The sequence below is a fragment of the Pongo abelii genome, chromosome 9, assembly GCF_028885655.2.
Source record: "Pongo abelii isolate AG06213 chromosome 9, NHGRI_mPonAbe1-v2.0_pri, whole genome shotgun sequence".
Taxonomy (NCBI): Eukaryota; Metazoa; Chordata; class Mammalia; order Primates; family Hominidae; genus Pongo; species Pongo abelii.
The window spans coordinates 34,159,768-34,175,305 of NC_071994.2; the positions used below are offsets into that span (position 1 = coordinate 34,159,768).

A 15,538-nucleotide genomic window follows, 5' to 3' on the forward strand; every position below is an offset into this window, starting at 1 on the left:
CTTGCTGTCAGAAACTGAGATTTGCCAAATCAAGACATGAACAATGTGGGGTCACAGCCAAGAAGTAAAAACCTTGAGGACTGAGAACCCTCTGCTGATACAAATACAATCCCAAGGACTCATCGTCGGCCTGTTTTCTGACTTCACATGGCTTTGTGGCTTCCCAACAGCAGGACGTGACTTTAGGATGCAGATTGCCAAGGATCAATTCCTGGAGTAGACAGCTGTCCCCAGGGACCATCACCATCTTCCCTACAGCGTTTCTTTTCTTTTTTTATTTATTTTTTTTACAAGAGAGGATTTATTCATAAGACTGCCAAGTGAGGAGGCTGGAGAACAGGTCTCACATCCCCCTCTCCATAGAGAGGGCTTAGGGATATTTATGGGATGAAGAAGCAGGGGTATCTAAGGCCTGGGGAAGATGATCAGCGGTGGGGAAAAGGGAGGTATTGGATGGTCTCCCACAGCTATTTTTAAATAGAAATGTCAGGCTGAGAACTTCCCTCCAGAAGAGAACATGCCACAGTTCAAAGGGAACATTTTCCCATCTCCAATTTGACATTCTCTTTAGAGCTTCCTCCAGCACAAAACGGGGAACTCAGAGGCAAGAGGTGAAACCTTAAGCTCACAACTTCTTGAAAGGAAAAACAAGGAACTTATAAGAAAGATATTTAGAGAAGTATCTGGATCTGAGGCTAGTGATAAGAAGCTCACGTACCCCCCAAAAAGAGGGGGGGAGTCTACATAACAAAACAGCTATTTAGAGAAACACTGGGGGAATCCCTTCTTAGTCATCTTCTTAAAGAGGTCTTGCAGTTAGAAGTATGTATTGTGAAAAACATAAAAAGAAAAAATATTGCTCAGCATGGAAGGGGAAGAAGTTTCTTTAGATAAAGCTGTGAACAACCACACCTCTGTTGTGGTTTCCATCAAGATGAGTAAAAACAGGAGAAAAATTCAGCAGCACAGACTGGAGCCTCGTACATTGCTGGTGGGATTGTAAAATGATGCAGCTGCTTTGGAAATCAAGTTTGGCAGTTCCTCAAAATGTTAAACTTAAGAGTCACCATGTAACCCAGCAATTCTAATCCTAGGTACGTAACCAAGAGAGGTAAAAACATATGTCCATGCAAAAACTTGTACTGGAATATTCACAGAAGCATAATTTATAATAACAACCCAAATGTTTGTCAACTGATGAATGAATAAACAAAATGTGGTAGACGCATACAGTAAAATATATTATTCAGCCTAAAAAAGAAAGGAGGGCTGGGCGTGGTAGCTCATGCCTGTAATTCCAACACTGGGAGGCCAAGGAGGGAGGATCACTTGAGGCCAGGAGTTTAAGATTAGCCTGAGTAACATAGAGAGACCCCTGTCTCCACAAAAAACACACTTAAAAATTAGCTGGGTGTGGTGGTACACTCTTGTAGTCCTAGCTACCCAGGAGGCTGAGGCAGGAGGATCACTTGGGCCCTGAAGTTCAAAGTTACAGTGAGCTGTTGTACCACCTAGCCTGAGCAATTCAATGAGACTCTGTCTCTAAAATTTAAAAAAATTAACAAAAAACCCAGAAAGGGAACACTGACACATACTACAACATAAATGAACCTTGAAGACATTATGCTAAGTAAAATAAGCCAGACCCAAAAGGACAAAGATTGTATAATTCCACTCATATTAAGTATCCGGATTAGTCCAATTCATAGAGACTCAAAGTAGAATGGTGGCTGTCAGGGGCCAGAGGGCGGGGGCGATGGGAATTACTGTTTGGTGTGTTTGGTGGGAAGACAGTTTCACAGAAGGAAAAATGAAAATGTTTTGGAGGTGGCTGGTGGCAATGGTTGCACAACAATGTGGATGCACTTAATGCCACTGAACTGGACAACTAGAAATGGTTAAAATGGTAAATTTTATGTTATGTGTATTTTACCACAACAACAACAAAAAACACAGTGGAAAAGAGGACTAAACCACTGCTATATATGCTACAACATGAAAAAACACTGGTGAAAGAAGCCAGGCACAAAAGGCTGGTAGTGTATGATTTCATTTAAATAAAATGTCCAGGATAGGCAAATCCAAGAGACAGAAAGCAGATTTGTGGCTTCAGGGGTTGGAGGGAGGGGGAAAGGGCAGTGACCGCTGATGGGTGCAGCGTTTCTACTGGAGGTGATGAAAATGTTCTCAATTAAACCGTGGCAATGGATGCATAACTCTGTGACTATACTAGAAAACACTGAGTTGTACACTTTAAAAGGGAGAATCTTCTGGTACATGAATTATATCAGAATAAAGCTATTCTTTTTATTTTTTATTTTATTTACTTATTTATTTTTATTTTTTGAGACAGAGTCTCGCTCTGTCGCCCAGGCTGGAGTGCAGTGGTGCAATCTCGGCTCACTGCAAGCTCCGCCTCCCAGGTTCAAGCAATTCTCTGCCTCAGCCTCCCAAGTAGCTGGGGCTACAGGCCCCTGCTACCGCGCCCAGCTAATTTTTTGTATTTTTAGTACAGAGGGTGTTTTGCCATGTTGCCCAGGCAGGTCTCGAACTCCTGACCTCGAGCAATCTGCCTGCCTCTGCCTCCCAAAGTGCTGGGATTACAGGAGTGAGCCACCGTGCCTGGCCAAAGCTATTCTTTTTAAAAAGTTCAGCAGCACAAAAACAAATATGAGTAGTGAGATGGTTCAGGAGACCTACTTCGGGGAACGGCCTCTGGAGGTGGTCCCACTTCAGAAGCTTCAGGTAAGCGTAATTCTGGACAGCAACAGGGCTCAGCCTGGGCATGTCCCCAGAGCCAGCAGCCGTTCCCTCCACTGGCAGGGCGTGTTTATACTTCTGAGTCATAAGGTCTTCTGAGGCTTCTTCCAGCCACTGGGTGACAAAGTCCAGGGAATCTGTGAAAAACAAAGCTGCACACATTACCTTGACACCAAGACGGGATGCTTCTCGGAATTACTTAAGGGACAATCGATGTCCTGGAGGAGTGATAAAGTAGAAAGTATGAACTTTGGAATCAAATAAAACTTGGATCAAATCATAGTAATGCCAATGACTGACTAACTGAGGGATCTCAGGCAAGTCATAATGTGTCTGAGTTTCAGATGCCTGATGTAGGGAAATTTACAACACCCACCTCACAGGCTGTTGTGAGGATTAAACAAGATAATGAATAAGCCAGGCATGGCGGCTCATGCCTGTAATCCCAGCACTTTGGGAGGCTGAGGTGGGAAGACTGCTTGAGCCCAGGAGTTCGAGACCAGCCTGGGCAATGTGGCAAGGCTCTGTCTCTACAAAAGATACAAAAATTAGCTGGGCATGGTGGCACATGCCTGTAGCCCCAGCTAGTTTGGAGGCTGAGGCAGGAGAATCACTTGAGTCCCGGAGGTTGAAGTTGCAGTGAGTGGTGATCACACCACTGTATTCCAGCCTGGGGGACAGAGCTAGACCCTGTCTAAAATAATAATAATAATAGTAACAAATACATGACACCTAGCCAGGCCTTGCCACCCACCTGGTATTTAACAAACCTTCCTTCCCTTCTCTCCCATCCTGACTACTGCATGAGATGGACCCCAAAGCCCTGGCAACTCCAGCTCTAGAGACAGATAGGATGAGACACCGGCTAGAGTTTCCCTGTGTAAAGTATCCTCTACACTGATGATGAGGCTTTTCCTTGTTTAGATCTTAACCTTGTATCAATCTGGCTTCCTTTCGACCTGGGGGAAAGTGAACTCTGTCGGGGAAGCCCCATCTGGCTTTCAGCAGCCCTCCTGCACCCCTGCTTTTCTAAGCTCGGTAATGCAGGGGGCACTCTGAGGGATACAGAGAGAGAGCTGGAGGATCTCACACATCATCTGATAAAAACTGCGCCTGTCAGGTCCCAGGAGGTGTTGCAGCTCTGTCAGTGGAGGCTTCCTGCTTCCTTAAAACCGAGTGGGCGGCCAAGGTCACAGCTGTGGTTTGCTCTTCACTGGGGCAGGGGGATGCAGCTCCAGTTCACCCTGAGCTCTCGGTCATGACTGCTGGGCCATCTGGCTTCACCCTCTCTTCTGCTGATAGTATTCTCCGTAACCCCCCAGCTTTGGGAAACCCGGGCTTTCATGTTGTGACTTAAGTGCTAGATGCAGGCACTGCAGCTGCTTCCACCCTACCAGTGAGTCCTCCATTATGCCCCAGCTTCCAGGTCCAGGCCTTAATATTACAGCTCTTCAGGCTACAAAACTCTGCCTAGCGGAGGTTGCAGTGAGCAGAGATCGTGCCACTGCACTCCAGCCTGGGTGACAGAGCGAGGAGACTCTATCTCAAAGAAAACAACAACAACAACAACAACAAACTCTTCCCAGTACTCTCACAACACTGGTGAGAGTGTGAGCTTGTGGTCAATCCATTCTGGTCAAAAATCTCCCAAAACCTGTTTCCAACATCTGTAAAATGGGATTAAAAAAAAGGTGCCTGGCTCATCAGCTTACTGTGTGAGGACTACATAGGATCATGTACATCCAGCCCTTGGCACAAGCCTGGCACAAGCCTGGCACTTAGTAAACATTACTGAACTTCTTCTACTTCTACCTCTACCCTGTCCCTTCCCAACCTGCCCCGGCCCCAGCCCCACCTCAGACTCCTCTGCCTGGGGCTGGATGAATCAACTGCATGGGGCATTCACTTAACTAATCTGGTCAGGCAACCCAACCAACCCAGAGACTGCTGTTTTCATCTCCTCGTCAGCAAAGTCAGAGGCCAAATGGAATTCATCATACATTGAATCTGAAGACTGAAATTTACCCAGAATGTCCATTAGCAATGCAGAGACCATAAAAAGCACCCTAGAAATACAATGTAGTTTTAGATTCTGAGAGTCGTCTGTTCTCTGCAGTCATCAGAGAGGTTCATAAAAATGAGACTCTTCCTGGGTATGAAACAAGAAGATTTATGCATTCAGAACAAAAGCAAAGTTAAATTTCCTGCTATGCCACACAGGGAGAAGAAAAGTGAATTAACATTCACAGGATGTCTGTCATGTTTTCAAAAATCAAGACCAAGAATGTATTTTACTTCAAACTGGTGTTTTCATCAAAAAACCATTTATAATTTAGGAATTCATTGTTTTTAATTTCTATTCTCATAGCCTACTCACATTCCTTTTGCTTGTCAATTAAGTTTTCTTTTCAATGCTTAACAACTCTAGATGTAGTCCCAACATTTTGTGCTTTTCCTTCTTCAAATTAGACTATCCTCCTACTAAATTTTAGTTTTGTTCTGAAAATAATATTACGCAACCAGCTATGGCAGCTAAAATGAAAAACCACAGACAACAAAAAAAGTACCACAAAATATTCAACATACTTGGTTGCCTCTCCAAAATCTCTTGAAACTTCTTCCTTTCGTACTCGACTGACTGCTGCATGAGATGAGGCCTGATGCTACTGATAGCAAAGTTGGCCATGTCCACTTTCATTAGGTCCAACACAGAAAATATTTCTCTGAAAGAAAAAAGGATTTAGAACCAAGCACTTGTAAAGTAAACATAGCATTAAAGGAAAAGAGGACCAGACGCATGGCTCACACCTGTAATCCCAACACTTTGGGAGGCCAAGGCGGGAGGACTGCTTGAGCCCAGGAGTTCCAGACCAGCCTGGGCAGCATAGCAAATGTGATAACATGATAAAAACTGATGGATCCACATGAAGGGCTGGTGAGTGTTGATCGTACTGTTTTTGTAACTTTTCTGTAGGTTTGGAATTTTTCAAACTAAAATGTTGAAGGAAATTAATGTTTAAAAAATATATCTATGTATCAAAATGATAAGAGTGATTGTGCCTCTGAGAGGTAAAATTATGAGTAAATGTCTTCTTTTTACTTTTCTGCATTTTACAAAATTTTTTTTTTTTTTAATCCATGAGTACCAAGACTTCAGGAAGTTTAAATTGAAAATAGTTCTGGTCTGGGCACAGTGGCTCACGCCTGTAATCCCAGCACTTTGGGAGGCCAAGGCAGCCAATCACCTGAGGTCAGGAGTTCGAGACCAGCCTGGCCAACGTAGTGAAACACCATCTCTACTAAAAATACAAAAATTAGCTGGGCATGGTGGTGCATGCCTATAATCCCAGCTACTCAGGAGGGTGAGGCACGAGAATTGCTTGAATCCAGGAGGTGGGGGTTGCAGTGAGCTGAGATCACGCCATTGCACTCCAGCCTTGGCAACAGAGTGAGACTCTGTCTCAAAAAAAAAAAGAAAAAAAAGAAAATGCCTCTGAATTATAGTTGCACAGAGTATGATTAACATATTTCCATACCTGAAAAGGGGCACTATTTCCTTAATGTCCTTTAGTTTCTTAACTTCCTCATCTCGAGCAGGTGCACACAGTGTCCCCATCATGCCAATAATGAACTCTGCCAGCTTGGAAATGTCTAGGGCCCCATTCTCTGCTTCCTGCTTTATCAGATCCAGATCCAAAACTTCTGTTATCTGGTTTCTCAGTCTAGTATGACCAGGCAGCAAGAAAGATAAGAGAGTCTACAAGAGAACACAGCTACGTTTAATCAAAATTCCTTAGATGCCATTTCTAATTATATGTAATTTATAACTATCCAAATAAGGGCTTATCAATTGCTATGTAATATTGCACATATTTTACTTCTTATTCAACAAACATACAGAAAAACATGTTTACAAATCATTTACAATAGCTACTTAAGCTTCCATTTAAGCCCTAGGTAGCAATTAAATGGATAGAAGAAAAAACTGTTAATGGTGAAAAAAGAAAAGCATGTTTATTAATGTGAGCCTGTGAGCCAACCACAGATGACAATTTCCATGCATACATTTCTTCTTTGATGCTACTGCTAAAGGCGCTGCAAAAACTGTCCCTCCACCTAAAGCTTTCTCTGTCCCAAAGGCTGAGTCACTTTTTGGCCATTATAAATGGAATGTGTCCACACCTATTAAAATTTATAAATAAACTAGACTTTGTGAAATAACTTTATTGTCTTAAATGCCTTCAGGTTATCATGGTTTGCTTAAAACTTTTTTTTTAAAAAGGGCATTAAGCCAAAAACACTCTTGATCCACCTTCTGGCAAGTAATTTAATTTCTTGATCCTTCAATTTCTTTAAAGACTTCTGGTGGTGACACAAGAAGTTGAATAAACACTCCTAACACACCAGAAAAGCATCACAATTCACTCTTTGCCTCACCTCTTTGATTTCTCCTACAAGTTTGATAGCATGGTCATATGCTGGGGGGTCTTCACTTAGCTGCGCACTCAAGCAATCCCAAAACGCTTTATGTACAATCTCCTTTACTCTCTTCTTCAAGCTGGGGCAGTGGAAAAAAAAAGGAGGGGAGCAAAAACCAAAATATTTGAGTTTCTAATCACTTTCAAAAGCACAAATACTATGGGTTTAGGGTAAGATCAATCCCAGTGATTTGGACCAAGGAAAGATTTCCCAGGCATACTTCAACTGATGGCATACTTTATTTTAAAAGTTAGTGATTTTTTGCAATAAGCATCTCATTGGAAAGAATCACTCTCAACTAACTGGATAGCCAACATTAATCCAAGAAACAGCATATGACAGTGCCATATAATAAGAATATTGGAAAGTTCAAAGCTGTTAATTTTAGTTCCCTGTTACTAGTAAGTTTCCTAAGATGTTTATAATTAGGTAGCCTAAGATAACAATTTAGGCTGGGCGTTGTGACTTACGCCTGTAATCCCAGCACTTTTGGAGGCCGAGGCAGGCAGATCACCTGAGGTGAGAAGTTCGAGATCAGCCTGGCCAGAGGTTGCAGTGAGCTGAGATAGTGCCACTACACTCCAGCCTGGACAACAGAGCGAGACTCTGTCTCAAAAAAATAAAATAATAATAATAAGATAACAATTCAGTATGTAGTAGGTTGAAGGACTTTATTTCCTAAAAATATCATATTTCCATGTGATACATGGGACAACTGCTTAACTAGGTACCAAACTGTAACAACTTATATATACAACATAACATTTCATTAAAACCAGTATTGGCCAGGTGTGGTGGCTCATGCCTGTAATCCCAGCATTTTGGGAGGCCAAGGCGGGAGGATCACCTGAGGTCAGGAGTTCAAGACCAACATGGTGAAATACTATCTCTACCAAAAATACAAAAATTAGCTGGGTGTGGTGGCGCATGCTTTATAGTCCCAGCTACTCAGGAGGCTGAGGCAGGAGAATTGCTTGAACCTAGGAGACGGAGGCTGCAGTGAGATGAGATTGCAGCACTGCACTCCAGCCTGGGCAACTGAGCAAGATTCCGTCTCAAAAAACAACAACAATGGCTGGTGCAGCAGCTCACACCTGTAGTCCCAGCACTTTGGGAGGCTGAGGCGGATGGATAACAAGGTCAGGAGTTTGAGACCAGCCTGACCAACAAGGTGAAACCCTGTCTCTACTACAAATACAAAAATTAGCTGGGCATGGTGGCGCATGCCTGTAATCCCAGCTACTCAGGAGGCTGAGACAAGAGAATCGCTTGAACCCGGGAGGCAGGGGTTGCAGTGAGCCAAGATCATGCCACTGCACTCCAGCCTGGGTGACAGAGCGACACTCCGTCTCAAAAAACAACAACAACAACGTCTTTCTGTCTTGAGCACAAAACAAGCAATTCTTCATTATTAAATGCAAAAAAGTACCATCTTTGCAGATATAAGAAATCTCTGTGAAGTCATATTTAGAAGCTTCCTATGGGAGACACTTGCCAGCACAGCAGCCATTCCTCCTCCTCTTGTTAACAGAATCCCAGTGTTTTTCAGGGCAACAATATACTCTGCCTGTGACAATAAATCATGACTAATCTAATAAGCCCATCACAGCAGTTCATTCCCTTTTACTGACTTAAGCTCTCCAGGCTCACTTACAGCAAGGGTAGCATGTGACTAAATTCTGATTAACAAAATATTAGCAGATGTCTGTTTCATGACTCCAGGGGAAGATGTTCCTCTCCAACAAAAGGAGAACCCTAGTCCTCCCAAACTTTTCGCTCTTGCTGGGAAGGCTGATGTATTATGGGATGCTTGGAGCTGCCGCATTCATCCCGCAACCATGAGGACAGGCTAAGAGACTCTCAGGCACCATCCAGAATCCTGACTTTGGTGAGCTGCTGACAGAAAGGCACTTGCACGCATATTTCCTTGATTCTAAAACAAACTCCACCCCCCCCCCAATATTTTAATCTCTCAGAAACTTGGATCTTTCTTAAAATCAGTGGCATTTTTACAATTATAATGGGCAGTGTTTCCTCTTTCTTATGACAGCACATTTTTAAAAGGTGCACCTTACAACCAATAGCGTTTTTGATTCAATAAAAAAATGGTTAAGTGCCAGGCACTAGGGACACAGAGAATAACCCACAGTCTTCGCCTTTGCGATGAAACCAACGACTATAGTGCAGTGTGATAGTTTCAAAGAAGTGAATGAAACAAGGCAATGAAAACACAAGATGAGGCAGCTAGATCCTACTGAGTAGGCAGACTTTCACAAAAGATTTTTAGACCTTTTATTTGATTTTTGAAGAATTGGTGTTCCTTGTTTAGAAATATTTTTTAGCAGTAATGTACAAAAGGAAAAATACGTTTGAATATATTGGTATCAACTGAAGGAAACATTTCCAAAACTGGGAAATGGCAGTGTTCTACTAAGCAAGATAATTTAGCAACCACCTTACCTGTTTTCTGGTAATTCAACTGGTTTAATCTGAAAGTCTCCATTTACTACAATTTCATGAGCTAGAGCCATGTTGGTGACGCCTCTCGCTGTCTCTAGAAGTTCTTCTACTGTCACAAAGCGAGGAGGACTAGCTGTAACAGAAACTCACTGTAAGAGATTTGCATCTCTGGATTCGAATTTCTATTAAAATAAGAAGACAGTGGTTCTGGTACCAGACAATAATTGCAGTTATTGCCTCTATTAAAATGTTTGTTCTGGCATTTTCAAACAGCAACAGAATGTTACTTCATATTCATTTTTCACCCTTGAATCCTAAAAGCAGAGATCATTTATTAATACTCAAAACATCTGGTTTTTACTAAGACTGGTCAAAGAAAAATAATTACAGTAAATTAAAACTTAAGTTACAGATGATCATCTGTCCCATAAGCTGAGGGTTTATTTTCTAATCTTTCTGCCTCCTGTCTACCCTAAAAGAAAAAAAAAAAAAAAAGAAGACACCAGATTTAAGATCTTCTCTTTTGCTCCCATTAGCAGTTTACTTTTGCACTACCACTAACACTGCCACAAATGAATCTCCCCAAATTAAAATAGCATTAAGGCTAGGCATAGTGGTTCACACCTGTAATTCTAGCACTTTGGGAGGCCAAGGCGAGAGGATCATTTGAGGCCAGGAGTTGGAGACCAGCCTGGGCACCATAGTGAGACCCTGTCTCTACAAAAAAATGTAAAAACTAACCGGGCATGGTGGTGCATGCCTGTAGTCCCAGCTACTCAGGAGGTTGAGGCTGGAGGATCGCTTGAACCTGCAGTGAGCTATGATCATATCACTGCACTCAAGCCTGGGTAACAGAGCAAGACTCTGTCTCAAAAAAATCAAAATAAAAAGTTGTAAAAAATTAAAATACCATCAAGTCCTTTAGGGTGCCGATGGTGCTGTTTAAACAATCCTAAAACCACTATCTCGTACAGGATACTGTGACAGAATATGATAGCTCTGCAGTGGTCAATGGACAGATCAAAAGATGTGTGACACAAGAATTTTCTAGAATGCTGATCCAGTGAATCAAAAACTTTGAAAAAGAGTCATCTCTGATTTCTCTCTTTCCCCTGCTCTGTTATCCCAGTCCTGTAGATTTTACTTCTGTATTGACTGCTGCAACGGCCTCAAAATTTGTGTCCATACTTCTCTTTTGATAAAGCTTGAGACTGATCATTCAGAAAGAAGGTTCTAAACCAAGGAACAAAGGGGAATTCTCTCTTAAAAGCCTATGATAAGGCCAGGCTCACACCTGTAATCCCAGCACTTTGGGAGATGGAGGCAGGTGGACCACCTGAGGTCAGGAGTTGGAGACCTACCTGGCCAACATGGTGAAACCTCGTCTGTACTAAAAATACAAAAATTAGCAGGGCGTGGTGGTGCACGCCTGTAATCCCAGCTCCTTGGGAGGCTGAGGAGAAAGGATTGCTTGAACCTGGGAGGTGGAGGTTGCAGTGAGCGAAGATCACACCATTGCACTCCAGCCTGGGCGACAGAGCAAGATTGCCTCAAAAACAAAAAAAAAAGTCTCTGATAGCAATTCTCAAACTTTAGCCTATCATGGAGTCAGAGGGAGGACTTGTGAAAACAGATTGCTGGGCCCACCTCTCAGGGTTTCTGATTTAGCAGCTCTGGAGCAGGGCCAAAGAATCTGCATTTTTTATTTTTCTTTTTTTTTTTTTTGAGATAGGGTCTTACTCTGTCACCAATAGGAGTACAGTCGCACAATCATGGCTCACCCCAGCCTCAACCTCTCAGGCTCAAGTCATCTTCCCACCTTAGCCTCCCGAGTAGCCGGGACTACAGGCACATGCCACCACATCTGGTTATTTTTTCTATTTTTTTAAAGACAAGTTTCGCCATGTTGCCCAGGCTGGTCTCGAACTCCTGAGCTTAATTAAGTGATCCACCTGCCTCGGCCTCCCAAAATGCTGGGATTACATCGTGAGCCACAGCAGCCGGCCCAGAATCTGTATTTCTAACAAGTCTCCAGTTGATGCTGATGGCTCCAAACACCACAGTTTGAGAAGTACTGGCCTAGAAGATGAATATATTAATTGTATGTGATAGTGATAAGATCTGGCCTTAAAATTAGATAAGTAATGTCATTGGTTTGCCCAGGTTTAAAAGATCTTCTTACATTGGTGAAAAGTTATTTTCCTTCTTTTTTCTTTTGCTCACCAAAAAAAAGAAAAAAAAAAAAAGGAACCAAATCGAAGAGCTGGTCATATCCTGTCTGGTAAAAAACTTTATTTGGTCACAAGGGGAAGTTGGGAAAACTCAAAATTCTTCCTCATAACATTCTCAGCATTTCCAAAGAATATGAATAAGAATACAGAATAAATAAATCTGGCTTTGTGGATATTGCTAAAATATAATATCCAAAATCAAAGCCCAATATATCTTTTCAATTAAAAAAAATTTTTTTAACTTTTAAGTTCAGGCGTACATGTGCAGGTTTGTTACACAGGTAATCTCGTGTCACAGAGGCTTGTTGTAGAGATTATTTTGTCACCCAGTTATTAAGTCTAGTACTCATTATTTTTCTTGATTCTCTCCCTCCTCCCACTCTCCAGAAGACCCCAGTGTCTCTTGTTCCCCTCTATGGGTATATTATTAAGATGTCAATTTTCCCCAAATCAATCTATTGGTTAAATGCAATCTCAATCAGAAGGCTTTTTTGTTGAAACTGACAAACTAATTCTAAAATTTATAGGGAAACACAAAAGAACTCGAAAAGCCAAAACTATTTTGAAAAAGAAAAATAAAGTTGGAGAACTGACACTGATTTCAAGACTTAACATAAAGCTATAACAAGACAGTGTATTTTTAGCATAAGGATATACAGAAATTCAGGGTAGAAAATCCAGAAATAGACACACACGTATATATGTGGTCAACAGACAAGGATAGGCCGGGCACGGTGGCTCACGTACTTTGGGAGGCTGAAGCAGGTGGATTGCTTGAGGCCAGGAGTTCGAGACCAGCTTGGACAACACGGCGAAATCCTGTCTCTACTGAAAATCATTTAAGCCCAGGAGACAGAGGTTGCAGTGAGCCGAGATTGTGCCACTGCCCTCCAGTCTGGGCGACAGAGCAATACTCTGTCTCAAAAAAAAAAAAGTAAGGATAGTTTTTTTTGTTTGTTTTAAATCAAATGGTGCTACAACAATTAAGTATCTATATGTAAAAGAATTACTCTATCATGCCTGTAATCCCAGCACTTTGGGAGGCTGAGGCGGGCGGATCACAAGGTCGGGAGATCAAGACCATCCTGGCTAACACGGTGAAACCCCATCTCTACTAAAAATACAAAAAATTAGCCGGGAGTGATGGCAGGCGCCTGTAGTCCCAGCTACTTGGGAGGCTGAGGCAAGAGAATGGCGTGAACCCAGGAGGCCAACCTTGCAGTGAGCTGAGATCGCACCACTGCATTCCAGCCTGGGCGACAAAGTGAGACTCCGTCTCAAAAAAAAATTAATTAATTACTCTAGATCCTTCTCTCACATGATAAACAAAAATGAACTCAAAATGGATTGCAGAGCGGGGCATGGTGGCTCATGCCTGTAATCCCAGCCCTTTGGGAGGCCAAGGCGCAAAAACTGCTTGAGGCCAGGAGTTTGAGAACAGCCTGGGCAACATGGCGAAACCCCATCTCTACAAAAAATACAACAATTAGCCAGGTGTGGTGGCATGCGCCTGTAGTCTCAGCTACTCAGGAGGCAGAGGCGGGAAGATGGCTTAAGCCCAGGAGGCAGAAGTTGCAGTGAGCCATGACCCCGCCGCAGCACTCCAGCATAGGTGACAGACAGAGACCTTGTCTTAAAAAAAAAAAAAAAAAAGAATCACAGAAATCTTTGTGATCTTGGATTAGGCAAAGATTTCTTAGATAGGATACAAAAAGCTCAAACTACAAAATAAAAAATGGATAATTTGGATTTTATCAAAATTTAAAATGTACACTCCATGATAGACTCTATTAAGAAAATAAAAAGGTTTTTTTGTTATTTGTTTTTTGAAACAGGGTCTTATTCTGTTGCCCAAACTGGAGACTGGTGATCACAGCTCACTGTGGCCTCAACCTCCCAAGTAGCCGGGACTATAGATGTACACCCAGCTCATTAGGGATTTCCTGTATATATACATATGTATAAATATATGCTTATTTTTAAATTATTTCTGTTACCAGTTATCAGAAAATGAAACTTCCACTGTGGGTACGTCAATATCAAGCATCAGGTGTTATTATCAAGCATCAGGTGTTATTAAACTCCACCAAATTCTTACCCCTTAAGAAGAAACTCAGAGATTATTAGGGCTCCCAAGTTTTTTAACCTTGCTTTTGCAAAAAATTGTGGGGAAAAGAGAGATCGGACTGCTACTGTGTCTATGTAGAAAGAAGTAGACATAAGAGACTCCATTTTGTTCTGTAGTAAGAAAAATTCTTCTGCCTCGAGATGTTGTTAATCTGTAACCCTTGTCCCAACCCTGTGCTCACAGCAGAGACTTGTGCTGTGTTGACTCAAGGTTTAATGGATTTAGGGCTATGCAGGATGTGCTGTTAAAAAAGTGCTTGAAGGCAGTATGCTTGTTAAAAGTCATCACCATTCTCTAATCTCAAGTACCCAGGGACACAATACACTGCGGAAGGCCCTCCAGCAGGGGCCTCTGCCTAGGAAAGCCAGGTATTGTCCAAGGTTTCTCCCCATGTGATAGCCTGAGATATGGCCTCCTGGGAAGGGAAAGACCTGATCATCCCCCAGCCTAACACCCCTAAAGGGTCTGTGCTGAGGAGGATTAGTAAAAGAAGAAGGCCTCTTTGCAGTTGAGATAAGAGGAAGGCATCTGTCTCCTGCTCATCCCTGGGCAATAGAATGTCTCGGTGTAAAACCCAATTGTATATTCTATTTACTGAGATAGGAGAAAACTGCCTTAGGGCTGGAGGTGAGGTGCTAGCGGCAATACTGCTCTTTAATGCACCCAGATGTTTGTATAAGTGCACATCAAGGCACAGTACCTTTCCTTAAACTTATTTATGACACAGAGACCTTTGTTCACAGGTTTCCTGTTGACCCTCTCCCCACTATTACCCTATTGTCCTGCCACATCCCCCTCTCCCAGACGGTAGAGATAATGATCAATAAATACTGAGGGAACTCAGAGACAGGGTGCGGGTCCTCCGTATGCTGAGCATGCCGGTCCCCTGGGCCCACTTTTCTTTCTCTATACTTTGTCTCTATGTCTTATTTCTTTTCTCAGTCTCTCGTCCCACATGACGAGAAACACCCACAGGTTGTGGAGGCGCAGGCCAACTCTTCAAAAATAATCAATGTCTTACCATCTGAAATTTATGAAAATAACAGAAACACATCACATCAAGTCCTCTCGGTGAATTTTTTTTTTTTGAGACGGAGTCTTGCTCTGTCACCAGGCTGGAGTGCAGTGGCGTGATCTCGGCTCACTGCAACCTCCGCCTCCCGGGTTCAAGTGATTCTCCTGCCTCAGCCTCCCAAGTAGCTGGGACTACAGGTGTGTGCCACCACACCCAACTAATTTTTGTATTCTTAGTAGAGACAGGGTTTCACCACGTTGGCCAGGATGGTCTCGATCTCTTGACCTCATGATCCACCTGCCCTGGCCTCCCAATGTGCTGGGATTACAGGCATGAGCCACCGAGCCTGGCCGGATTTGTTATTTCCCAATAATTTTAGTCATCTAGGTAATAATAGGCATTGTTACTATGCTGCCTAGTCATGAAACACAGTGGCTGGAGCAAATCAGGAAGGAATTTCACTTC

The 15,538-nt window shown here is 42.6% G+C and overlaps 1 protein-coding gene across 8 annotated transcripts in view; it reads right to left on the reverse strand.

Moving 5' to 3' along the window:
• TCP11L1 (t-complex 11 like 1) overlaps nucleotides 1-15,538 on the reverse strand; it is a 34,165-nt gene that overhangs the window by 9,147 nt on the left and 9,480 nt on the right. For 4 of the 8 annotated variants that reach the window (XM_063728491.1, XM_063728493.1, XM_063728492.1 and 1 more), the window contains 5 exons: nucleotides 9,700-9,832; nucleotides 7,198-7,318; nucleotides 6,297-6,517; nucleotides 5,347-5,483; nucleotides 2,701-2,912 (listed from right to left, as the gene is read on the reverse strand). In XM_063728491.1, coding sequence (XP_063584561.1) covers nucleotides 2,701-2,912; nucleotides 5,347-5,483; nucleotides 6,297-6,517; nucleotides 7,198-7,318; nucleotides 9,700-9,832 — 824 coding nt within the window. The remainder of the gene's footprint in view (nucleotides 1-2,700; nucleotides 2,913-5,346; nucleotides 5,484-6,296; nucleotides 6,518-7,197; nucleotides 7,319-9,699; nucleotides 9,833-15,538) is intronic. The other 4 variants (XM_009246492.4, XM_009246493.4, XM_054524514.2 and 1 more) reach the window with 2 other exon arrangements.